Below are 27,372 nucleotides of genomic sequence, written 5' to 3'. Positions count from 1 at the left end.
ATGTGTGTAAGTGTGTTTACTCGGCCCCGTGGAGGTGGCTATTGGCATTTTAGGTGCATTCTTTAGTAAATAAAATGGATGTTTAATTATTAACGAGGACTCGTCGGTCCATTTTGCAGAGTTTCTAATTCTAAGTAAAGAGCATAGGGACACCATCCAATTGAATAAGTTATAAATAATTAGTAAATATCTATTTAAATATTAAATTATTAGTATTTTCACAGAAAAATCTTAAATTATCGACGATATCAATTAAATGTCTAAAGTATTCAGAAAGCAACAAAAATATCTCACGAGTTAATTTCAGGCTCAAAATGCTGACTGGTATGGTTGGAATCCTAGCACAAAACGATGTTGTATTTGCCATATTATTTTTTGTTAAAATATATATTAATATAAAAGTGTCTTGGATACAAAATGCAATTTATCTATTATATCCTTATTACATAGTATTTAGTTTTAAGGATAATTGCGTAAACTATATATTATATATTTAGAAGATATATTCATTAGATATTAAGCTACTACAAAAATATACTAATTAATTACCTTATCCAAAATCTATTTGATATATTTATGAAACTCTTAACTATATAAATGATAAACTTTTAGACCTAAGGATTCTATTAATTTAGAGATATTAATATATCGATAAATTAATATATATATTTTTTTAATTTGTAGAGTGTTTTTTTTTTAATTTCAGAAATTATAATTTAAAATCAAGTTATAATGTGAAATAACAAATGAGAAATAATATTTAAATTAAATAAATAAATATATCTATCAATTCATTGTGGCTGATATTATTGGAGATCGTAATAATGGTTAAACTGAAGATGATTCAACAATAGGTTCATATTTTAGTAAGTTACCATAATATTCAAAAGTGTTATATTTTAATAATTATTAATTTACAATATTAACAAGACCTATGTAATTATAAAGAGATTCTCCAAAAAATTACTATTATTTTATTATTGTATTAAAATTGATGATTTTTTAAATTGACATAAGTCGGAACCAAAGAAATCTATTAGTTCATAGAGTTTATTAATTTATTTGAGTATTATTTTAAAGAGGTTTAATTATAGTTATGGAATCAAATTACCAAATTACTAATAAGAAAATATAAGGGTTAAGTACCACTTTCCCCCTCAACCTTGACACCCATATCGCCTTTAACACCACCCTAACGTTAGGGTTGGCGCTGTTTACTACCTCAACGTGTCAAAATTGAAGCAAATCGTCCATTGCGTTTTAACGGTGCTTAACCCCGTCAGAGTTGCGTCTTGGGCGGCCGTTAACACGCGGGGGGCGATTTACTTCAGTTTTGACATGTTTAGGTAGTAAACAGTATCAACCCTAACGTTAGAGTGTTAAAGGCGATAGGGGTGTCAATGTTGAGGGAAAAATTGGTACTTAACCCTATGATAAATATTATAATTATATTTTTTACTTTTATTAAATAAAATAACATTTATAATGTGTACTTTCTTTCTGCTTGTTAATAGAAATGACATGTTGTAATCTGACCATATATACTCGTCAACATTTTGATCCTAAAATCAATTGGTGGGACATTTTTATTGATTTCAGGCTAGTTTAGTTCTTTAATTTATATTATTGATAGTTCATGACAAACTTATGAAAATATTAATAATTTAAAATTAAATAAATATTTATCATTGTTGAAAATATTATAAATATTTTGATTTGATACCAAAATTCTTCCATGTTGATGATATGACTATTGATTGTATCTTGTAGACTATAACTCGCTTGTTAGAGAGTGTGCTATTTAAGTTTAGATATTTTCAATTTGAAGAATCATCAGATGTGTTCTACTGATAATGCATGAAGTTCTAACTCCAAAACGTAGATGACTCGTTGAATTGGAGAAGATCCAACTTATCGAAGCTCTGCTAATGCACACTGACTGAAGGACACTGATGCTAATGAAACCCTAGTTGACCTTATGCCACGTCAACCCTCAGTCAAAGAGAATTAAAGCAAAGTCAACCTACAAGCTACATCAGACAAGGGACGAACATTTAATGCAAAGGATATGACATTTAATAAAGATCTCGTAGAATCTAAAGAAAGGACAAAAGAAGTACGAGGATTTAAGAATGTCAAAATTCACCTTGTATGGATCTGCAGAAACCTGACAACAACCTCCTTTGGCTCAAATGAGAAGTTTTCAATGTATACGCAATCGATATTTTGAAGATATTCTCTATAACGAAACGATTCATCCTTTGGTGTATAAATAACCCACTTCATCCCTTGGAAGAAGTACAAGAAATGTCGTGTATTTGAATTCACAAGCTGTCAAGCAATCCAGCTTATTCTTTATCGAACTCAGAGCATTTTTGAATAAGGGAACCTCCCAAGTATTTCTGTGTTATCCTCTGGAATTTTAAGATCTAATCTTCCTTATGGAATTTTAAGATCTAATCTTCCAGTGATCTTAGATAAACATTTCCTTAGAATCTAGGTGTTTACATTGTAAATCCACAGCCTAGTTTTGAACACGCTCAAAATCATAATTGTTCTTCATTGTAAGAGTATGTTCATCAGTTGGTGATGAGTAGTAAAATCTGCATCAACCAATAATATTTAACATTTATATATGAATAAGAAAATTCATAGAAATAATTATTGAAAGGTGTTAAAAAGCAAGCTTATGAGGCACACGCCATAGTGGATTCCGTGAGCCTACTGCCCGAGTTGGGCTCAAGCTGCTGATCAAACTGAATACTGATTAAGCTGAATACTTAAACTTAAAGATTTTCATAACGATAGTAGCTTAACCACCACATTTCGCACTACATCAGTTTAGGGGTGAGCAGAAACCGAACCGAACTGAACCGTTTTGGTGCGGTTCGGTCCCAATTGGTTCGGTTTTTGGTTCGATTTCGAAAATTAAAAACCGATAAGTTTGGTTCGATTTCGGTTTTTAGTTTTTGGTTCGGTTTTAAACCGAACCGAACCGAACTGAACCGATAAATATTAATATTTTATTATATATTTATATTTTATAATATATAATTAATTTTCTAATTTTTAATTGTTTTATATATTTATATTTTATTATATATTTATATTTTATACTCCCTCCGTCCCGTTATTGTTGGCCACATTCTTTTCGGTACGGAGATTAAGAAAGTGATAGTTAGTGTAGATTAAGTGTGGTCTCCACAATTTGATGTAGTTTGTGAAACTTAATTAATTTGTTAATCTCAATCAAATTTCCAACAACTTTTTTCACTTTTTATAATTTAAATTTATTTCACTTTTTTTTTTAATTATTTTCAGCTTTTTCAATTTTATTTTTTCGGCTGTTTGAATTTTATTTTAATCACCACTTTTTATTAAAGTCACCCAACATATTCCACAAAATTTTATTTTTTCGGCTGTCACCAATTTTATTTTTAATTTGATATAGAGGGGGCTGTTCCAACTAGGGGTGGCACGGTACGGTATACCTTATTAAATCGACCATACCTTATACCTTCGGTATGGAGAAAATTCATACCTTTACCTTACCTTTACCTACGGTATACCTTAGTTCGGTATACCTTAAGTACGGTATGAAGAATATACAAAACCTTTACCGTACCTTTATTTCGGTATACCTTACCGAATTTCGGTATACCGTACTTTCACGGTATACCGCACTTTAACGGTATACCAAAATAATCGGTATTATCAAAATTGAAAAAATTCAATTGGTATATCGTACTTTATATTCGCATACTTGTATGCATTCATGTAATATATAGTAAATTATATAAATGTTATAAGTTACATATAATTTATATGTTATAAGTAATATTATTTATAATATAATACTAATATTATAACTATGCTATTATATATGTAACTATTATAAGTTAGATGTATAATTTATTGTAAAACAATAATTTTAGTTATATATTATAACTATACTATAATATCAAAAAAAATAATTTTATTTTATTGTATAACTTATACTATATACTATATTTTATTTATTTTTGTATCATTTGATGATATTTATAAATTTATAAGTTATATAGTATATACTATAAGTTAGATGTAATCTAAGTAATAATATAATATCAATATTAATTATAGCTATGCTATTATATACATACATGTTACACGTCAGATGTATAATTTATTGTAGAACAATAATCTTAGTTATATAATATAGAATATTATATTATAACTGTACAATAATCTTAGTTATATAATATAGAATATTATTTATTTTTGTATCATTTGATGATATTTATAAATTCATGTACAATTGTATATATTCACATAATATAGATTATATACATTATTTTATAAAATTTATAAATATTTTTAAAAATATAAACATAAAAATAAATATTATATATTTTAAAACTATAGATTTTGATACGATATATACCGCGATTTTCGGTATACCAATATATACGGACAACTGCGGTATATCAGAATAAGTATTGTACCTTATTACCGGTATATACCGAATATTAAGGTATACCAGAATAAGGTATGATACCGCATCACCGTTATATGCAGTAATATTCGGTATACCAGTAATACGGTATCATACCGTATTCCGGTATATACCTTTAATACGGTATTTATTGATTTTTTCGGTATATACCGCGGTATCGGTATACACCGGTATACCCCGGTATTTGGAAAATCCATACCTTTACCTTAGCGTAAATCTTGGGTACGGTATCATACCTTACCAAAAAAAACGGTATACCTTAAATTCGGTATTTTGCGGTATTTTATGGTACGGTATGGCCGATATACCGAGTTTTCGGTATATTTTTCCAGCCCTAGTTCCAACATGTTCCACAAAATTAAACAACACAAATTAAAAAGAGATGGCAGTTCATTTTTTTTAGCCTCCAAACCTTTTCATTTTTTCGTTCTCTGTGGATTCAGGCGTAGATTCTGGAGAGGCTGCGCCGTCGTTGAAGGTTGCGACAGGTACACATACGACGGATGAGCCTTGGATCTGAGAGTTTTCTTCAAGAAATGGCGGATCGAACACCAATCTCCGTCGAATCGACGGAGAGTCGGTGGAGGCGGCGGGGTGAAAGGGAGAGCCCTCGCTCTCAGTTCCTTCCTCACAATACGGCCAATCGTTGCCCAATTCACAACGAATCACCAGTGGAAGGTGGGTTTCGATGGACGCCGCTCAGAGACGCCCGATTCTCCTCACAGGAGCTTTTTTTCGTCATCGCGGCGGACCAAGAGTGAAAACCGTAGCTTGAACGGCAAATGAATGATGATTCACGGTGATTCAACGGTGGTTCACCGGTGAATCGAGGGTGAAAACCCTAGAGGAGCAGAAGGGTCGAGCTATGAGAGAGAGAGAGAGACGAGAGGTTGCGGCTAGGGTTAGAGTGAATGCTGAAAGAGAATAGAGTTAAGTAGGTTATATTTAGGGTTTAATTAAGAATTTAATTAGTGACTTAATAAAGTGTAATTTTTACCATTTTTCGAAAGTGGCCAAAAATAGTGGGACAAACCAAAATGGAAATGTGGCCAACAATAGCGGGACGGAGGGAGTATATTTTATAATATATTATTTGATTTTTCCAAAAATTATATATTTATATTTTTACATTATTTTACAGGTTTTATTTGATTTTTTCGATCGGTTCGATTTGGCACCCCCAATTGGTTCGGTTCGATTCCAATTTTAACCATCGGTTCAGTTTTCAGTTTTAAATTTTTGGTTCGGTTTTGCACCGAATCGAACCGATGCTCACCCCTACATCAGTTATTAATCCAACTGACTAACTTTCGAGCAGTCAATATGATTGCTAACTAATCACCAAGTTAGACAAGGCTTATTTGGATTACCAATTAGCTTACCTTTTGGCCAACTGAGCTAAATAACTCCAACTGACTAATAATCACCCCAGCCAAGCATCGTGGGCTTCAATGGAGTTAGAGATCATGCGAAAATAAGGAACATCAACTGAGATAAAGATAACATTCAAAACCCTGAAGTTGTGATTGGAAACGAGTTGTTCATTTGCACCACTCCATTGGTTTTCTGGTTTGGGATAAATGTTGCCCATCAATAACACGCGGTAGAGTCCATACATCCAACACAACAACCCAGACACTCTCATCAATGGGTTTTATATACATCTTCATCCTTGTCTTCCATAAGGAATAGTTTTTCCCACTACTATCCAAAGTAAAAGGATGAATTGAAATATTTGACACATCTATTGGTGGTAATTTTGCACACATGAACGTTTTCTTAGTTTCCCAAGAACCTTCTCTGATACAAATTAAAAGAATTTAGTGCCCCAAATTACCACAAGTAACATTGTGTAATTTATAAGAGTAATACTAACAAGAATGTTGATAAATAGAATGTTAATTTAACATACAACGGAAATTAAATAACATATGTGATATATACTTTTTCATGAGTTATATAAATATACCCCGAGAGTGCCTCATTGCCAAATCCACTATGTTTAACAACAATACATAGCACATTACAAGATTTTTTGGTGATCAACCTTTACAGGTTGGTTGTCTAAGATTAAAACACATATCTATTAATTGTACCTAGAATGTTGATTCAACACAAAAAAACAACAATCGAATAACCTAAGGTTAAATGATCAAATAAACAACATGCTACGCTCCAATGACCTTAGTCTTCAATTCTTGCCCTTGTCCTCCCAACAATATACAGAGACAACCTTTACAAATTAGCGTGCTTATGACTCCTCAATCAAAATAAGGCTTGAAGTATTGGTTTCACGTTTGCAGCAGAAAAAAGATAAAATGGTTGTCATGAATGTTAGATCGATGAAAATGCACTTCCAGGTCGTACGGATGACAGGGTCATCTTGCAACTTTTGTAGTGTCATGTTGTGGTCAATTTCCTCCACTTCCCACTTCCATACACCTTGTATAACCGCCTCAATCCTCTCTCAAAATCTGCTTGTCAGTCAGCCGTGGAATGTTGGCTGAAGATCATGCTTCTTGAAACATAGGAATTAGCGCCCGACTATCTTGAACCGTGATTAAATCACCTTTCCATTATTAAAAACGTGGGTAATTGAACAAAACATATTATTCCACAATCAAAAATTTTATCTTGTTATTTTTTTTTTGAAATTATAAGAGGTATCTGAATATAATCAATTATGCAATCTGCACGCCGACGGAACCTCACTACCACCCAACCGGTGGGAAAATATCACCGCACACAGGCAAGAAAACGCCCTGCGTGTGGGACCTAAACACTAAACAATACAACACCGCACGCAGGCGGGAATATAACACCATCTAAAGTGGAAAAACATCACCGCACGCAGACATGATTGAACCCAAGACCTTTCACAAAGGAGAGTTTTTGGGAGCCTCAGCTTTGCCACTCAGGGTGCGTTCTCTTTGGTTGTAAATTTATCATGAAAAAATGAAGGATAAACAAAATTTCACCCTTCACATCCTTCATTTATTTTCCCACATTTCCTACTTGACCCTTACTCATTCCTCATTTACATTACAAAGGAGGGATAATATTATCCCTCCAAAAATGGTGTGATAATATTATTCCTCATTTGTAGTGTAAATGAGGAATGAGTAGGGTCAAGTAGGAAATGTGGAAAAAGAAAAGAAGGATTTGAAGGGTGAAATTTTGTTTATCCTTATTTTTCCCATGATAAATTTACAACCAAAGAGAACGCATCCTCAAATGATAATTTAAATTAGATTCCACGATCAAAAATTAATAAAGCGCAAAAAGGAAGGAAAATATTAAATATCTACAATTACTTATAGAGAGTTAAAATTCAATTTCAAATGTTAGCTAGAATTCAGAAATGTGGATAACAAATTATTATCAATATTCAATCCAATATGATTATGGGAGACAACATTGACTCTAGCAAGTGTTTGTAAAATATGGATGGAAGCACATAAAGTAAACATCTCAAGAAAAATAGAGAAATGAGAATTTAAATGAGGTGGCTATTCGAATTTGAGGCTGCATTTCTTAGTAAATCCGATTTTTGAAATGTGGCTACGTCAATCCATTTTGTTGAGTTTCTCGTTCGAAGTAATTTTAGTATATATAAATTATTTACTAGATAATATTTGATGGACCCATACGATGAAATTTAACTTTTCCGACGTCTTTATGGATATATATTCTTTTTAAGGGTTGAAGCAGAGAATTCACAAAATAATAAATAGTTTATCTCTTTTTTTTTTTTTTTTAAATCATAATTTATCTCTTATTAGTTAAACTATCAACATACAAAGAACTACTACACAATATAATAAATTTGAAGTTGTTCGATGTATAACTTCAAAAATAGTAAATTTTAAATTTTAATTTTTTATGAATTATATATTCATGTTGCTGTCACAGATAAAAGATTTTAGGTATTCGAGAAGTGATTTTTCAGATTGGTTTCAAAATTGTTTTCAAGGTTGTTTCGTCCCACCTAAAAGGGTACTAATTATTTTAAACAATAACCCCAATTTCTTCATTATATAGCTCCTTACTTAAAAAACTTATTATTATTATTATTATTAGACTAATTTACCTCTACAGCCTACATTTAAATTTTTTAAGAAATTATTCTAAAGCCCTCTGCCATTACCAAGCACCAATTCGGCATGTTCGGTCCCAAACTTAAGGAAAATCTCAAAAACAAATTAACATTAATTATTTATTTTGAAAGTTGTTTACTTTTCCGAAAGGTAGATGCCACCAGTTTCAAGGCTCCAATCTATGAGCTGCGAATCTAGAGAATTTCCAAGCAGCTGCATAGTATCGGTCGACGCAAATATGAGAAGATAAAGAATTTTGTTGTTCCGGTAACATGATGTAACACACACAATGCACAATTCATATCTAAGAAACAGAATCAAGAGCATCTTCTTCCTGTAACCGGTGATGTTCTGACGTAGCTCACCAGAATAGCCAAAACCTAACCATGACGGGTGCAAGACGCCACCGAGAAGGAGTAACGACGGCGGCGGTCCTTGCTGGCCGTCTGTCGATGAAATCACAAGAGAGAGAGAGAGAGACAGAGAAGGAGACGAGGAAATGCGGCTGCTTTTGTAATTAGGGTTTAGGGTAGGGAGGGGACGCGAGTCAAAATGCCGAGTCGGGCGCAGGTCAAACCCATTTCATGAATGAGACTGAGTGTACAGGAGAATTTGTGAAAATTGTAAATTGAGTATGGATGTCAATCGGGTCAACCCGACAGGCTAGCCCTATTGACTTAGGGGTTATTCGGGTGCGGGCTAATCAGGTTGAAAATTTTTTCGGATTAAAAATTTTCAATCCTAACCTAAATATATATTCGGGTTTCGGGCTTGCCCACCGGCTAATCGGGCTCAAAAATTTATTTTTTAAAAAATAATTAATATATTTCTCTGACAATATTATATTTGTAATAAATAAATACACGCATAAATAAGTAATATTTTAACATTGACTTACATAATAACTAATATGTAAGTCTTAGAGATATAAAGATGCAATTTTTTGTATTTTAAATAAGTATCATTTTTTAATTTTTACATCTAAATATTTTGTGTTAAGTATTGGATTAAAAATACAGAGAAGTGAAATGATGAGTATAACTTCTAATATTGAATCAAAATACATTTCACAAACTTTTGAAAAAATATCTTATTATACAAATTTTCTTATACAAAACAATGAAGTTGAAAATCAAATAATGAGAAAATTTTTATATAGTCAAGCGAATACATTATATTTTCGAGTCAGCCCTCTAGGGTTTTGGGTTAATTTCGGGCCGACTCTATCAGATGTCAGGCTATTCAGTTACGGGCCCATCGGATTGTAATTTATATCGGGTTAAAATTTTTCAACCCTAACTCCCTCGGATTGGCGGTTAATTGGGTTAGCCCACGAATTTCGGGCTTGATTGACATCCCTAACGATAAGGATATAATAATACATTTATTATTATTATTATTATTATTATTATTATTATTATTATTATTATTATTATTATTATTATTATTATTATTATTATTATTATTATTATTATTATTATTATTATTATTATTATTATTATTATTATTATTATTATTATTATTATTATTATTATTATTATTTACGCCAAAAGCCATGAACTATACCCCAATTTCCAAACTTTCCATGAACTTTTTTTTTTATCAAAAATTCCCTGAACTTAAAGTGGTGAACAATTTTTTCACGCTTTTTTCTCCTGTGAAGCTCCGGGCTGACTTGTTGCCTACATAGTAATATCGAGCTGACATGGCGCTTATTTGGACAGAAAAATTGACACTTAGAAAAAAAATGAACAAAAAAAAGCAAAAAAAGAAAACAAAAAACCATTCTCTTCCCCCTCCCCCGACAAACTCCACCGCCGCCTCTCTCTCCACCGTCCATCGCTTTCCCCCACCACCATCACCAGATCCGCCGCCCCCTCTCGCTCCACCGCCCACCGCCTTCCCCCGCCACCCCGCAGATCCGCCTTCCCTTCTCTCTCCCTCTCGCGTTTTCAGCCCATCAGAATAGCGTCGCCGCCTCTAACTCCACCGCCGCCTCTCTCTCCACCGTCCACCGCCTTCCCCCACCACGATCACCAGATATGATGCCCCCTCTCTCTCCACCGCCCACCGCCTTCCCCCACCACCCCACAAATCCGCCTTCCCCTCTCTCTCCCTCTCGCGTTTTCTGCCCATCAGAATAGCTCCGCCGCCTCTAACTCCACCGCCGCCTCTCTCTCCACCGTCCACCGCCTTCCCCCACCACCATCACCAGATATGCTGCCCCCTCTCTCTCCACCGCCCACCGCCTTCCCCCACCACCCTGCAGATCCGCATTTTCCTCTATCTCCCTCTCGCGTTTTCTGCCCATTAGAATAGCGTCGCCGCCTCCGAAATTCGGGTGAGCGACCGCCCATTCCTCCGGTCGACGTTGCCTCTCCCTCGATTGTCTCACTCTTCTCTCAATTGTTCTCTCTCTCTCTCTGAGCTCGACTGCACACTCAAATCGACCCTAATTTCTTCTCTCAAACCCTCTGGAGAAGACGAAGATGAAAAACCCTAATTTCCCTCATCTTCGCTTGAATCCGGCGAAGTTGACGCCTTACCTCTCCGCCTCAAGCCCTAGTTCACCTCTGTTCGACACCACTCAGCTGTCGCCGTCTCTGGAACCGGTGAAGAGATGGCATTCTTAGGTCGATCATCCTCTCAATCTCACATAATTAAAGCAAAAAGGGCGAACCACCAGTCCTCTCAACTCTGGAAAAATTGCCGCCCTGGTTCGACGTCTTCCTTGGACGGAATCGCCGTTTGTCGTCTCAGTGCCGTCGGAGGAAGGCTCCTCAGATCCGCCGCCTCCCTCAGAGAGAGGTTTGGGCTCATAACGACGTCGTTTTACCCCCTACTAAACGACGTCGTTTTGATTTTCGTCCGGCGGTGCCACGTCATATTTTAGGCTACTTAGAAATGCCATGTCAGCACTCAATTTGGGGATTTTTGAAAATCATGGAAAAATTGTTCACCACTTTAAGTTCAGGGAATTTTTGATAAAAAAAAAAAAAAATCATGGAAAGTTTGGAAATTGGGGTATAGTTTATGATTTTTGGCGTTATTATTATTATTATTATTATTATTATTATTATTATTATTATTATTATTATTATTATTATTATTATTAACGGAGGAGCTATCTATATAAAAGATGAGTTTCTTCTCCCACCATTTTTTTCACTCTTTATGTATATTTTAATTTTTTTTCTTTCTAAACATTGTCTAATTTGATTCATCAAAAAAATATTCAATATGCATCTTAAATTTAATATAGCAAAAAAATCATGAGAAATGAATTAAAAATTTAAAATATTTTATTTTCTCTCTTCATTAAAATTTTATACTAACTTTTTTTTTTTGAAAATAAGGGAGTAACTTTTTATTTATGTTTGTGTATGAGAACATCTATTTATTTATTATAACGTGTAATGCTAATTTTCATTATCGAATAGTTTTTAAATTTATTTAATAAGTGTAATGATTAATTATCATTACACTTTATATGTATAAAGTTGAAATTTATAAATTCAGGATTTTATTGAATAATTGACGTGAATTATTTTATTTTTAAAATATGTTTTGTAATTATTTATATTTTAATTTTATGTAATATTTATATTTATTTATTTAAATATATTATTTAATGTTGATGTTCGTCGTCTATCGCACGAATGGACATGGACGTACTAGTAATAAAAGAAAAGGGGGAAATGTTTAAAATCAATCATAAAAAATTTAAGGGATATGGTTAGACTGACTTTATCGGTTCCAAGAAGGAGACCAGGTCTCCTGCCACATCATTAAAGGGAAAAAAAAAAACAACAACTGAAGATGCAAAATTCAGGAAGGTCGACCATGAATAAAAAGAGACCATGTTCGGTCTATCTCTCTCTCCTCAAACATGGACCAATGGTATCTTAACACTTATCAATATTTAATTGGTTGAGCAGATTTTGTTAGGATAATTAAAACTAGTATATCTTTTATAAAAAATATTAATATAATATATATATATATCAAAATTTATATTTTTTCATTCTCTATAAATAGAGACCACTCTTGCTATATTTCAACACACCTTCAAAATATTTCATTTTCCCTCTACATATAACATCTACGAATATGATTGCAAGCCTAGCGAACTATATGAGAACTAGGTCCCAACTTATCAATAGATAAGCTCATAAGTCATAGCTCTCTATTACATGACTTGATCGAGCATATATGGCAAAGTTTGGCAATGCTAATTAAATGCTAGTATGTATTTTTTTTTTCGAGTTTGGGTTGTTGTAATTTCTATTTTTAGTTTTTTAAATTTTTATTAGTTTGTTATTTTTTTTTTCATTTTAATTTTTTTTGTAATATTTTAATTTATATTTAATATTACTAAAATTATTACGATTAGAAATAATAACAAAATAATTATATATAAGGTTGATGTATGGGTGGTCATTGATAAACTAATAACAATAGAAGTGATTGGGTTAGAATGAATATTGGTGATGTGGAAGAGAGAAATTAATTAAATATAGAAGATGGTTGAGTGATTCTATCTGTAGCCCCCATTTTACTCCTTATAACCTCTTTTTAAAAATAATAATAATAATTAATTAAAAATTTACTATTTTACCCTATATTCTATAACTCAAAATTAAATTAAATTTTAAATTTATCATTTTAATTTCCTTTTAGCCACAAATTTGGGAGATTTCTCTATATCCCGATTTTCTTGTAATTGCTAATTGTTCATTCTTGAAACCTCCAACCGGGATATCCAACCTCAAAATACGAAAAGAAATTACTTCTATAGTTCTACAACACAATCATCAATTCTCAAACTAAATAATCAACCATTCAGTAAAAATATAGAATCAAATGAAGCGATTCACATCCATCTCCCACTATAACTATACGACTATACATATATATCAGTAGGAAGACAAAGAAATACAGCACAGAACCATACAAATTGAATCCCAACAATTCAAACCTCAACAAATTTAAAAAAACAGGTAGTTTCGACAAACTAAATAGGATTGAAACAAATTCTGATTTCAGCTATGTTGCAAACCCTAATAACAGTTATCTTCTGGGTAGGATTTTGGTAGCGGGATTGATGGGGAGGGATTCACACAGAAAGAAACGCAAACAAATAAGGAATTGGATTTGCATGTTCTTGGTAACAACAAATTCCTGCATAATTTGCTCACCGGCAAATTTCCAGGAGTCGGGCTTCACGGGCGATTTCAACAATGAACAATTAGTAATTACAAGAAAATCGGGCTATAGAGAAACCTCAAAAATTTATGGCTAAAAGAAATTGAAATGATAAATTTAAAATTTAATTTAATTTGGGGCTATAGAATATAGGGTAAAATAGTAAATTTCTAATTAATTATTATTAGTATTTAAAAAAAAGAAGTTATAAGGAGTAAAATGGGGGCTGTGAATAGAATCACCCAAGTATGTTGGGTGGTTGCTGATAAATATAGTCTTAGAATCTGTCTACAAAAAATGCTTGGGAATTGGGTCAAATCGTGCAGCCCACTTAGCCCATATTCTCAAGGTGTACACAAGTGAGCTGAGTGGCCAATTCTTAAAGTTTGACGGTTACAAGCCCGCATTGATTCTCATCTTCGTTTTGGACTTTTGTTTTGTCCGTAACAAGATTTCTAAAATTCAGAGGTATTTGTTTCGAAAACTTTAAAATAAATAAATTTGGGAGATATTGTTCGTTGAAATATCAATTATTGGCTTGTACTATTATTTGTGAACTGGTGAGAGAGCAGGGCAGAAATGGCTTATGCACTCATCGTTTCTCTCAAGCAAACTTTAGAGCCCCTTGTTGATTCCGTTGGATCGAGAATTCAAATTCCCAACCCAGAGCTAAAAATTATATACGACGACCTCTGTTACCTAAAATCCTTCTTTGATAAATTGAATTCTTTGGAAGACAGCAACAGCGTTGAGGAACTGGACAAACAAATCAAGGATGTACTGGAGAGAAGTCAAGATCTGATCGAGTTCCATTTATCAGATCTAGTTCATTCTGGATCTGGGAGCTCGATTTCAGGCTTCTCCCGAGAACTGGTGGAAGTCAAAGAAAAAGTGGGTTCCTTAGTCAACATGTCCAAGGCCAAGGAAGATTATCTCACCCAACCGCAGCCATCGCCCCCTAGTCTTGGCTGGAACAGCAAGATAGTGGGCTTGACGGATGTTGATGTTAAATCGAGAAATCATTTTGGCAGGAATAAAGAGATAGTGGGATTGGAGGAAGAAAAGATGACGCTGAAACAACGGCTTCTTCGGGAAAGTAATGATCTCGCTGTTTTTTCTATTGTTGGAATGGGTGGGATCGGCAAAACCACTCTGGCCAAAGAGGTGTATCTCGATCCACTTATTAAAGATCATTTTGATACCTTTTTATTTGTGGAAATAGATTTCGAATATGACTTCCAAGCTTTACTGCTGCGTCTTGTTGGTCAATTGCTTTATGTGGAAAATGAAGAAATGTCGGATTACGAATTAGGAGTGACTCTGTATAAATATTTATTTCGTAGGAGGTACCTGATTGTATTAGATGACGTGTGGAGTATTGAGGCCTGGGATCGACTCCGACCTTTCTTCCCAAATAACAAAGTGGGCAGTGCAATCATCTTGACAACTAGGTTATATAACCTGGCTCGTTATGTTTGCCCCCAAGAAAATATTCTTCAAATGCGTTTGCTGAATGAAGAGAAAAGTTGGGAGTTGCTTTGTAAGATGGCATTCCCTGACATAGAGCAGTGTCCTTTGGAACTTGAGGAAATGGGGATGAGAATTGTCAAAACACTGGGAGGCCTTCCCCTTGCAATAGTTACGATTGGTAAACTCCTATCGGTGTCACAAAGGACTGCAGAAAATTGGAGGGCAGTAGCACAAAACATGACTTCACCTATCCGGGAATCAACCATCCCAACCTTTCTCAACCTATCTTACACTCAATTGCCTCAATGTCTAAAGGCATGCTTTCTCTACCTCGGAATATTCCCACCAAATTATAATATCCCTGCTTCTCAACTCATTAAATTATGGATTGCTGAGGGATTTATCGAGCCTGCAGCAGATAAAAGCTTAGAACAAAAGGCCGAGGAATATCTGGAGGACCTTGTTTCCAGAAGTCTAGTTATAGTTCAGGAGGTGAACTCTATTGGTAGAATAAAGACTTGCAGAATCCATCAGCTCCTTCGAGACCTATGCGTCAATGAAGCTCAACAGCAGAAATTATTCCATGTAAACGAGGGAACTACAAGTTCAAGAAACCAACGGCGGCTGGGCATCCACAGTGATGTTGTACCTGGAGTGTTGGACTCAGTTTCACGCTTACTGCGTTCTCTTGTTTTTATCTGCCCATACCATCAACAGGCGATTCAGCGCTTTAGATGGCTGAGGGTATTCCATGCACTTTCAATCAGATATTGCAAGTTTCCAGATGAAGTGCTAAAACTAGTTCGGTTGAGGTACCTGGCCATCACGTATGACGGGGAGGAGCTCCCGTCATCCATATCCAGACTCTGGAACCTTGAAGTCTTGATTATTCACAAAAGTCAGAGCATCAAGTCCTCTGTGTTGCTTCCGTTAGAGATCTGGAAGCTGCACAAACTGAGGCACCTACAGTGCATGGGATTTGACCTTCCAGATCCTTCAATGGAAGATGCTACGGATTTTCTTTTCTTTGGAAAGCTTCTGACGCTTTCAGGTGTGAGTGCTCGTAGTTGTATCAACGGAGTTCTTGCAAGGATGCCTAACCTAATCAAGTTAGGAATATGGCTTGAGCCAACAACAACTGAGTATGCAATTGAAACTTTTTGTTTTGATGCTATTTTTACCCATCTCCGTCGGCTAGAGTCATTCAAATGCACACCAATGAATCGATCGGAAGCTGCGTTTTCCCTTACAGGTTTCCCTCCTCTTTGTCTTAGAAAGCTAAGCTTGAGTGGATGTGGATTTGTATGGGGTGAGCATATGCCCATCATTGCTCAATTACCGTTTCTTCAAGTACTAAAGTTGCGATGGCACGCCTTCTGTGGCCATGAGTGGGAATCATACGAGGGGGGGCTTATGCATCTTAAAGTCCTGGTGTTGGAAGACTTAGATATAAAGCAGTTGATGGTAGCGGGCTACGTCTTCCCAACTCTGGAACAACTGATATTTAGGCGCTGCTACAACCTCGAAGAGATCCCCCCTGAATTTGGAGATATACCAACACTTCAACTTATAGAGGTGGATGATTGCAGCATGTCCCTCATTGAATCTGCAAAACGCATACAGGAGGAGCAGCAGGAAGAGTATGGGAATTATGATCTACAAGTTCGGATCTGTTCTTCGTCTCATGGTAAGAACCTCCATCCCTTGATTCAATAAATTTGTAACTTAATATTTTCTGACACCTATAATATCTTGTAGGCCAAGTAAAGAAATTCACAAATTCAAACATTGCTAGACATGTTGATTTTCCCACCATCTCAACGACTTGAAGCAAAAGTAAGTATAATTATTAGTTCAAGACTTTAATAGATTTTTGCAGACTTTTAATGTATTAGTTCAAGACTTTTAAAAATCTATAAAAATATGGGTATATTTGTTCAAAACTTTTAAAAGTCTATGAAAATTTGGGTGTATTCATTAATCTATGGACTTTAAAGTTGGAATGACTTTCATTGATTTTGTTGAAAAAATAGGCATGAACAAATTCGAGAGAGACCACGAGAATTCACAAATCTTGCAAAATCCCCACGCTCGCTGGGTGCCAGCGCCCGCGGCCAAGAAGTCAGCGAGCGCTGGATTTGCTGTTTTCAGTGGAAGAAAAAACCCTTGGCAGAGCATTCGAAGTACTGGGATAGTGATGAGGAGTAATATATGCGGAGCAGAGGAATGAACACGAATAAGGGAATCACCAGAGTCAGAGGAACGGACCTCACCAAAGGAACGAACATCACCAGAGAAATGGCTCCCGCCAGAGGAATGGTCCTCGCCAGAGGAATGGTTTTCGTCAGAGGAATAGCTCTCGCCAGAGGAGTCACCAAAGAACAGAAGGGCGATTTGCCCATGCGCCAGAGCAGAGAAATGCGCATGGGCAAATCGCCCGCCTGTGGACGATTTTACGAGGAATGCGCATGGGCAAATCGCCCGCCTGTGGACGATTTTACGCCTATGCCCTCGACCACGCGAGGAGCATGTTTTTAGAAATGAATTTACTATTTTACCCCTAGCATGTAATATATAAATACCCATGCACACGCACTCTGTAACAGACGCTCTCACTACTTTTGAATACAACAGCAACTTCATTCGTGTTTTCAGCAATTCAACTATTCTCTCACTTTTCTCGATCAAACACTAGGTATAATTCATAATTCAATAATAATTCACCGATTAAACCTTCACCCGTTCATTCACGATTCACCAGTTGGCGCCGTATGTGGGAAATATGAGTTAAGGCGTGAGTTTCGACCACCTGCGCATGCAGATCTGTAATTGCGACCGGATTTGCATGTGCAGTCCCCAATTAAGCCGTTGTTTCGAATACCCAAGCGAATCTGGACCGATAATTATGTTTTTCGTGCTGATCTGTCTACAAACTTATGAGATCCGTGGTTTTTACGATTTTCTTTGCATGTGCATGTTGGGAAGGCATTTGAAGCCGAGGATTGGGTGTTGATTTATGGTTATCTTACGCGTGGTCATGATAATTGTGTGCGATTATTATATTTTCTCGCATAATTCCTGTTTTTCTGACGAATCTAACGTATTTCGCTAACGATATGTTGATTGGTTCTCTGTTTTTTGTCTTTTTGGGTTTTCACGGTTGATTTATCGGGCAATATGTACTCTCTTCTGAGTTTGAATCCGAATCTATGGATAAATCTCTGCCGATTTTTCTGTCTATGTTTAAATCCGTGTCCTGGGTTTATTTCCTAGTGCACGGGGATATTTCTAATGGGATCTCATAATGGCCTTCACGCCAGTATTCAGGACGTCTCATGTTTCGGATTCCTCTGACAAATGATGGTCCGATTTGTTTTTATTTGAAGTTTTTTCTCACATTTTTCACATGTAGGTACTATGGATTCCTCTGATGCTCGCCGCACTCTCGAGAAGGAATTCGACAACACCGGACTCAGCTCTGCTGCCCGCACTACTGAGATACCCACTTCGCTGATCAACGGTCTGCCAGCCAGCACTGTTTTCACTACTCCGCCGGATTTTCTTAACACTTCCGTTACCCCGCTGACGGGTCAGAACATCACTCCCCAGATATCTGCTCTGGGGGCCCCTGGATCTGAACTACCAAGCTTGGTCCTCACATCTGGTGGTGGCCCGCTGAACTTTGTGCTGGCAGAGCAAATGATGGCTCTGCTCAACTATGCTGCTGTGCGCCAAGCACTAGGGACCCCGCTGCTATCAACTGTCCCCGCCACAACTCCCTTGTTGGGACTGCTCAACCAACAGGGCACTGAAATCCCACCTCCTGCTGCTCTGGAGGTGAACGACCCACTTGCTAATAAACAGGCTACGCTGCCTAAGGAAACACAGAGGTTCCCTGCTGAGAAGGAACTGGAAAGAAGGCCAGAGGGGAGCCGCGTCATGCTGAATAGCATCGTCAGAAAGGAGGGAGTTGACGAGTTTGACAGTCGCTCCATCACTCCTATGTTTGAGGAGGAGAGGCCAAGGGAGAACGCGAGACTTAAAAATCAAGTATCACAACTGAAGAATCAACTCAAGGATCTGGAGGATACTCTGAGGGAGAAGTCTCAGAGGGTCGAAAGGGTGCAGAGGTCAGAGAGATCTCACATGTCAGAAAAATCATACCGGTCAGAAAAATCGCATCGGTCAGAGAGATCACATCAGACCAGAAGGTCAGAGGGACGGGAACAAGAGTACTCCTCTGGGAGGCAGGAACACAGGGTCCACAAGCGCCATCATGCCCATGATTCGCCGAAGGACAGAAGGAAGCACGGGAGGCACAAGGATGACAAGCGGGCCAGAACATCAAGGGTCCATACTACTAACAGCCGGAGCCCATTCTCCGCTGACATTCTGGCGGATACTCTGCCGAGAAGTTACAAGCCTATCTCCTTGGACTACGATGGTACCACTGACCCGGAGGTACACCTTAACCGGTTTGAAGGACCGGTTACACTTCACATGTATACGGAGGGCATCAAGTGCCGCATATTCTCTACCACTTTAACTGGACCCACCCAGTTGTGGTTTGGGACGCTCGCCCTAAATTCCATTCATTCTTTTGAAGATTTACAAACACGTTTCTTGAGACAGTTCGCGAGTTCGCGAAGGGTTGGGAAATTAGCTCTTTCCCTGATGGACATAAAGCAGGACCAAAATGAAACACTACGGGAATACACTGCCCGATTCAATCTCGCTGCTCTGGAGGTGCCAGAGGCAGAGTCGCAGATAAAGAATTGTGCCTATGTCAGAGGATTAAAGCCGGGGCTCTTCTTCGACGAGCTACAAATCAGTAGTAGCAACTTTATTGCTATTGCTATATATGGTTATGGCCCATAACTTATGGGCAGCCATGCACTCTTGGGAGTAGTAGTCGCCATAGTAAATAAATTAAATATTTTTTTTAATTAATTTATTAATTTATGGATCAACGGTCTATCGTAGCGTGGCTATTTAATTTAAATTTCAAGAAGCCAGCGGTCGCTGGGCTTCAGCGAGCGCTGGGCCTCAAGCGCTCGAGTGAACCCAGCGCTCGCGAGGTCTCCACTAGGGATGGCAGTGGATCTTGGACCCGGTCCAGATTCGTGGATCCAGATCCGTTTTTACGGATCTGGATCTCAATTTTTTGGACCCGACAGATCTGGATCTGGATCTGGATCTCAGTTTTGAAAACGGATCTGGATCTGGATCTTGAAATTTTAGATCCGGATCCGGCCCAAATCCGACCCGTGGATCCGTTTTATTTTATATATATTTTTTATATTTTATATTTAGTTTACTAATAATATTAACTAAATTAAAAATAATAAATAAATTATATTCAAAAGAATAAAAACTAAAAGTAATTAGATAAAAGTATTTTGTGTTATATTTTTCATGATGGAAATTAGATGTTGTTGATTTTGTGAATTTTTTTTAATTTAATTTAAAAATAGTAGATCCATGGATCTGGACCCGTAGACCCGCGGATCTGACGGATTTGGATCCAAAATTTTCAGATCCACGGATCTGGATCTGGTATATGAAAACGGATCTGGATCTGGTATTGGCCAGACCCGGTCCAGATCCGGCCCGTTGCCATCCCTAGTCTCCACGCCCGCTGGCTTTGTGGATTTCAACTCTGAGAAAATCATGATAAATTCTTACTAATTCATTAAAAATCCGACCAAGAATTCATTCAAAATCATGAAGAATCCATGAGAATTCTATAAACTTTTAAAATCCACGGACTTTTAAAATCTACATAAGTCTTGAACTAATACACCCCTCAGAGTGATGCTAAATACCACATGTGGTTCCGTCCCCTTGGGATGGCCTAGTGGTTGGGGTGGTTGCCTGTTGTCCAAGAGGTCACAGGTTCGAGTACTCTCGGCCACAATAACCACTAGGTGGGGTGTGTGTGGTTTGTATTATTTGTAATGTAATTTCATCAAAAAAAAAAAAAAAATACCACATGTGGTCACCACACACTAATTAAATTGTGAAAAATTTGAGTTATTTAATTTATTTTTAAAAAATAGTTATTTCACTGTACTGTACAATAATATAGTTATTTTTTCATAAATGTTTATTAAAAAAAAACATAAAAATAAAAGTGTAACTTAAAAAAATATATATGTACAATGTAAATAATACAATAAAATAATTAAATCTAGGGGTGAGCATCGGTTCGGTTCAATGCAAAATCGAACCAAAAACTCAAAATCAAAAACCGAATCGATGGTTAAAATTGGAACCGAACCGCACCAATTGGGGGTCCGGAACCAATTAAAAATTATATATGATACCAATTAAAAATTATAAAATAATGTAAAATACACAAATTTCAAATGTCAAATCTCCACAACATGAACATGATAAATAATTATATATTATAATTGTGAATTAGGGTTTTAGTTTTAGGTTAAAAAATTAGAAAAATAATTATATATAATAAAATATTAATATGTATCGGTTCTGTTCGATTTAAAACCGAACCAAAAAATAGAAACCGACACCAAATCGAAAATTTTCGGTTTTTATTTTTCAAAACCGAACCGAAAACCGAACCAATAGAATTGAGACCGAACCGCACCAATCCAGTTCGGTTTGATTCGGTTTTCAGTGTTGGTTCGGTTTCTGCTCACCCCTAATTAAATCTTATTTTAATTTAAAAACACAAATTAAATTAATCAATTTTTTCTATTTAACTAATTTGTGGGTGGTCATAATGTGACGGTATAGATTTATTATTCATTTAATTATACAATAAATCTATTAATTAAATAAATATATGCGGCCATGTTGTGATCGCACATGCATAAAAATGATGGCACATGCATTGTCATTAAATGATGGTTTATGTAATATATTGATATGTTACTTTGAGAAAGAGATGTGATTACTACTGAATTGGACTCCACTTCGGACACTAAAATGACGCCTGCGCCTATACCATTAAAGACTATCTCACAACTCCAAGAGGATGAACAGGTTTTTAATTAAAATGAATTACTATGTTTCATTACTTCTTCAATTTTCTAACTCTAATATGTTCAACTTAATTTGCTTTCAGTATGGTCAATTTTGGGTTTATGCTACAATATCTTCTCTAGAAAAAATTGGTGCCTGGGCTTACTTGGCTTGCCAAAGATGCTTTACCAAATTGGAGCCCGATGATGATGACTTCTTTTGCCATAATTGCAATACCTATGATATTGCAGGAAGGCTAAGGTATTTATGTTTTTTTATTCTCTAATAAATAATTTTAATTATACTTTGTCAGCTTATCACTAACTTTTTTTAGAGATAAGCTTATCATTAACTATTGTTCTTGAAATATCTGGTTAAAAAAAGGTACAACCTAACGCTTAGAGTCACCGATGAAAATGGGACAGCAACTCTCCATTTGTGGGATTGTGAGTTTCTGACATTGATGCCCGAAACAGCTTATGAGTTAAATGAGGTTTATATTTTCTTATATGTTTTGGAAATTGAGGAACTTGCTCTAAATTTATTTTAGTCATTGTAAATAAAAATATATTTAAAATTGATTCACATTGTTCTTTTTTTTTTCAAGGCCGGAGAACTAGAGGAACTACCTATGGAGATAGCATCGCTGATTAATAAAAAAGCTTTATTCAAAGTTTTGGTAAAGGAAGGGCAAACAAAAAATTTCACCGGAGCTTAGTGTTATCGAAGTTATAAGTGACCCTAATGAGATGAAGAAATTTTATGAGTACTATAGTGAAAATCAGGTAATGATCATTTGATTATAAGAAAAGACTATTACTAACTTCTGCTCCCTCTTCCCATTGATAATGACTCATTTTTTTTTAGTATGTACCATTGATAATGACCTATTCCATAAAAGAAAATCACCTCCTCTCACAAATAGTTGTGGACTCCATCACTTTCTATCACTTTTACTCTTAAATCTCTCTTCCTCTTAATAACTGTGTTAAAAAGAAATTAGTCATTATTAATGGGACGGGGGAATACTACTTTGTAATTTGATGAAGTTTTGACTTTTCACGTGTGATATTTGCTGTTTTGAAGGATTCTGATTAAGTTTTATTTTTTCACATGTGATAGCTCCGGTCTTGAAGGTAACGGGAAGTGAACTGTTAGCAGAAAAGGTTTTAATTGATAATGAAAAAATGTAGTGCCATGAATTAAGTAAATTGTGTAACATTTAAGAATAAAATTGATAATATTCAAATTAACATGCAATGAAAAATTAAAGAATATATAGGATTTTTTTTAAGTATTATATAAATATAACTTTTGAGTGTCTCATGATTAAATCAACTATGTTTAATAATATTACTCCATTTGTCCCACTTAAAATGTCTTATTTCTTTTTGACACAGAAATTAAGGAGGTGTAAAGTGGATAAAAGTAGTAGAATCCACAATTTTGAAGAGTTAAATATTAAAATTGAAATTCATGGAAAAAAATTATAATCAGCACTAAACCACCTAAAACCGCCGCATGTTTAATTCCTCCAAATAAAATAAGCTAATTGAATATTCCATAAAACAAAACTAATTAATTCAATATTAGCAATATTAAATGTTTATCTCTTTCAAAATGATATACTCCTATATATTATTAAATAGTTGAAATTTTTATTACGCCCCAATTGTTATCTCTCTAGACATATTGAACTAATTAAATATTAAATAATCGTTTTAATGAATTAATTGAATATTAAATATTTAATTATAGGAAGAGGTTCTATTAAAAGCCTCTTTTAAAATTAGAACTAGGAACCTAATCTTAGCCTTTAAAATTGTAGATCTAGTGGTTAGGATTTTTTCAAGAAAAAAACCGCCTAATTAGGTAGCATTAGTTTTATAGTGCCGTGTTTTTATCTTTTTAATTAGTGGAAGGTTATTTTTGTATTTTACTATATTCTTAGTTATTTAAAGACTATTAATTAGTTGTGTAATATGTGTGTGCCGTTAGTTATTAGATTAACATTCAATTTTCATTTCTTTAATTTTTTTTATTGTTTAATCATTTTGTGTTCTTTTTTTATATTTTATTGCATTAGCTTTTATAGATTAACTAAAATTTAAAAAGTTCAAAGACAATATTTCACATATTAAAATATAAAAAAAATTATTTTCATTTTAAACACTTTTTATTTTATCTTAGATGTTAATCAAAGTTAGTACTATTTGATTTAGTAGTATTACTATTGCATTAGTACTTTTTATTGTATACTACTACTATTTTGGTTATTGATTATTTGTTTCTTATTTATTTATTTATCTTGTCTGCATAATGTAAATCTCAAAACGTGTGTTTATTTAATACTGAGAATAATTTTGTAATACTACCCTTTTATTTTAAAACATGGATATTATAAGTAAAACTATATACTAACAAAAGCATTTATATATGCAATTACAAAATTATATTCGTGCAAACTATATAATATAACAAATGCAAGTCCAAATGTCCAATCTATGTCGTGTGCAACTCAAATACACGACATATGCAACTCTAATATATGTCGTATGCAACTTAAATATACGTTTGACAAACATGGTTTTCGTACCTCAATATCGCATGAATTGTTGTCATTTTCCCCAATGAATTGATTGCTAATATGTGTTTGTATCCCAATTTTGAGTTTTGTTGAGTTTTGATTCCTTGGTGTAGTTTTGGAGTGATTTCAGGGAAAATCAAGAATTAATTGGAGGATTTTGAAGACATGAGATTGAAGTACGTCTCGAGAGGAATCCGTGAGCGCAAACGGCGATCAAATCCGAGTCCGGACGAGGGAGAACGGAGCAAAACGAGCGGACTGCGCATAACGCCCAGTAGCCCGCGGTCACCACCCGCGGCCGCGGGGTGGGACCGCGGGTCAGCTGCCCCCGACTCAGGAGACACCCGCGGTCACCACCCGCGGCCGCGGGGTGGGACCGCGGGTCCCCTGAGCATCCCCCACGTTTGAGGGCCGCGGACGCGGGCCGTGACCGCGGGAAAAGGGCGGGGCTCCCCCAAATGGACCCCAAACGCGATTTTAGCCTCAAAACTCCATTTTTCTCTTCTTTTCCCAAATCATTCACCACACACACCCACTTCATCTTCCCCAACTCTCCAATCCCAAACCCTAGCCTCCATTCTCTACCATTTTTTCTCTCTTCCACACACAAAAACAACACCAAAATCAAATAAAGAAGGGGAAGACTTGGAAAGGAGCTCATCAAGACTACATGATTGAAGATCAAGATTATAGGATTTGTCTATGAATCTCTATCTCTCTATATCTTTATTTATGTTTTCTTATGACTTGAGATTTGCTTTTATTATGAATATGCTTGGCTAAAATCTCTTATCTTAGGGATTAGATTAGATGGATTTGTAATGAATTGATTTCTTTGTTCAATATATATCTTGATTGTGCTTATTGTTATCTTTTCAAGTCCTAGATTTATCTCTTGTATGATTGGTTGGCCACCTTTTGTGCATTTCTAATTTGTGATTTGAATCGGGAGAGGATAATTACAATAGATTAGGAGTTTGATACATATCATCTCAATAAACCGGGAGGTTGAGAGTTGGGTGAGGGCTTGTTGATCCTTTGTGCTCTTGGGAGTTATAGGTTAGAAATTGACCGGGGACGGCAATTATGACCCGTAATCTACTGTTTTAGTCGTCCGGGAGGGGGCTAAAACTAGTGGGGAGATCGCCCTAGATAAGTAGGCCATATCAAGATTTAAATTGATTTAGATTGAAGTTCATTACGATCTATCGAAATCTAGTCCCTAGGATAACTTTCATTCAAGTCATTCCCCAATTTATTCACTAAGTTTATGTTATTGTTATTTACTTTTCTTGCTTTATTTAGTTTTGTTTTAGTTATCAATACCTCTTGAACTTTGGTTGTCTAAATAGATTGAAAACAACTTATTAATAATATTTAGAAGTTTAAATTCACCAATCCTTGTGGAATACGACCTTGCTTCCCTTATATTGCAACTACACCGTACACTTGCGGCGTGGTGAAAATAATAGCGAACAAGTTTTTGGCGCCGTTGCCGGGGATTGGTTGAGTTTTTACTTTTGATATTGTGAAAAGTTGTTTTTATCTAATTTAGATATTGTTTTTATGTTTGTTTATTTATATGTTTATTTGTTTTTGTTAGAGAAAATTGCTCCACAACCGTAAAAGCGGCACCAAAAATGGATGATGGAAGGAATGAGTTGGTTGAGCAACTCCAACTACAATTGGCGTTGATGCAACTTAAGTTGCGTGTTTTGGAAGCCAAAAGAAATTGTAGGCAACCAATGATCCAAAAAGCCTTCCAACCAACACCTTCCTATGGTGAGTATTATGACATGGGGTGCAATGCCATGGAGTGGCAATCACCATTGGAGTATGAGGACCATTTCAATAGTTGGAATTATGAAAATTCTTATTCCACTCAAGAAGGCTTCCAAGGGGGAAATCGATACTATCAAGTGGAGAAATCGAATTCGAAAGACGATCTCCTACAATGCTTCTTAACTACACAAGCTTGGATAGAAAAAAGTCTATCAAAATCGGAGGTTATGCTAGATGAGCAAATGAGGTCTTTGGCTACCACTATGGAAAATCAAAAGCGAATTGATGATTTGTGCATGGCCATTAGCCTACGGAATGGAACCTTGTATGAGGAACCAATGCCGATGTTAAGTGAAGAGCCTCAAGAAGTTGAAGAAGAGTATAAAGAAGATGAGGATCAATTCTCCAAACCCCTTGAAGTCGAGAGCCCAACTTTTCCAACGCAACCTCTACAATTTCAAAAAGATGAAGATTTCACAAGCTTTAAAGAAAGCAAAATCAAAAATTTTGTCGATCCTTACCTCGACACGGGCGATTCTATGAAGGCTTGCTTCTTTCACTTTTATTTATCTTCATCTTTTGATTTTCACTTTGATTTATCTAATAAGGAATTGCTTGAGTGTGGTGGTACTCTAGATGGTGAACGAGATTACCATGACGCCCGGGACGTCTCAAGAATTGCAAAGCCACCATATTTTTGGGTCGCGGTGGATGGAGCATGCAAATTTGATGAGAAATGGCCACCG

The 27,372-nt window shown here is 35.6% G+C and overlaps 1 protein-coding gene across 8 annotated transcripts; it reads left to right on the top strand.

The window, feature by feature from the left end:
* The first annotated feature begins 14,300 nt into the window (after window positions 1–14,300).
* LOC131019682 (putative late blight resistance protein homolog R1A-10) lies at window positions 14,301–23,516 on the top strand. 8 transcript variants are annotated; one of them, XR_009100377.1, is made up of 7 exons: window positions 14,301–16,954; window positions 17,026–17,103; window positions 22,179–22,278; window positions 22,361–22,518; window positions 22,642–22,703; window positions 22,865–23,042; window positions 23,380–23,516. XR_009100377.1 is itself a non-coding variant. In XM_057948271.1 (3 exons), exons 1-2 carry the CDS (start codon window positions 14,377–14,379, stop codon window positions 17,094–17,096), a joined length of 2,649 nt encoding a protein of 882 aa, XP_057804254.1. In that variant the 5' UTR covers window positions 14,301–14,376; the 3' UTR covers window positions 17,097–17,103; window positions 17,301–17,917. The 8 variants fall into 8 exon arrangements, 1 of the variants encoding a protein (XP_057804254.1); XR_009100376.1 differs by having other exon boundaries at window positions 22,642–22,750; XR_009100380.1 differs by lacking the exon at window positions 17,026–17,103.
* The last annotated feature ends 3,856 nt before the right edge of the window (window positions 23,517–27,372 follow it).

The sequence above is a fragment of the Salvia miltiorrhiza genome, chromosome 4, assembly GCF_028751815.1.
Source record: "Salvia miltiorrhiza cultivar Shanhuang (shh) chromosome 4, IMPLAD_Smil_shh, whole genome shotgun sequence".
Classification (NCBI taxonomy): Eukaryota; Viridiplantae; Streptophyta; class Magnoliopsida; order Lamiales; family Lamiaceae; genus Salvia; species Salvia miltiorrhiza.
Note: the sequence above shows the minus strand (reverse complement) of the source record. Positions and strands in the feature narration are given on the sequence as shown.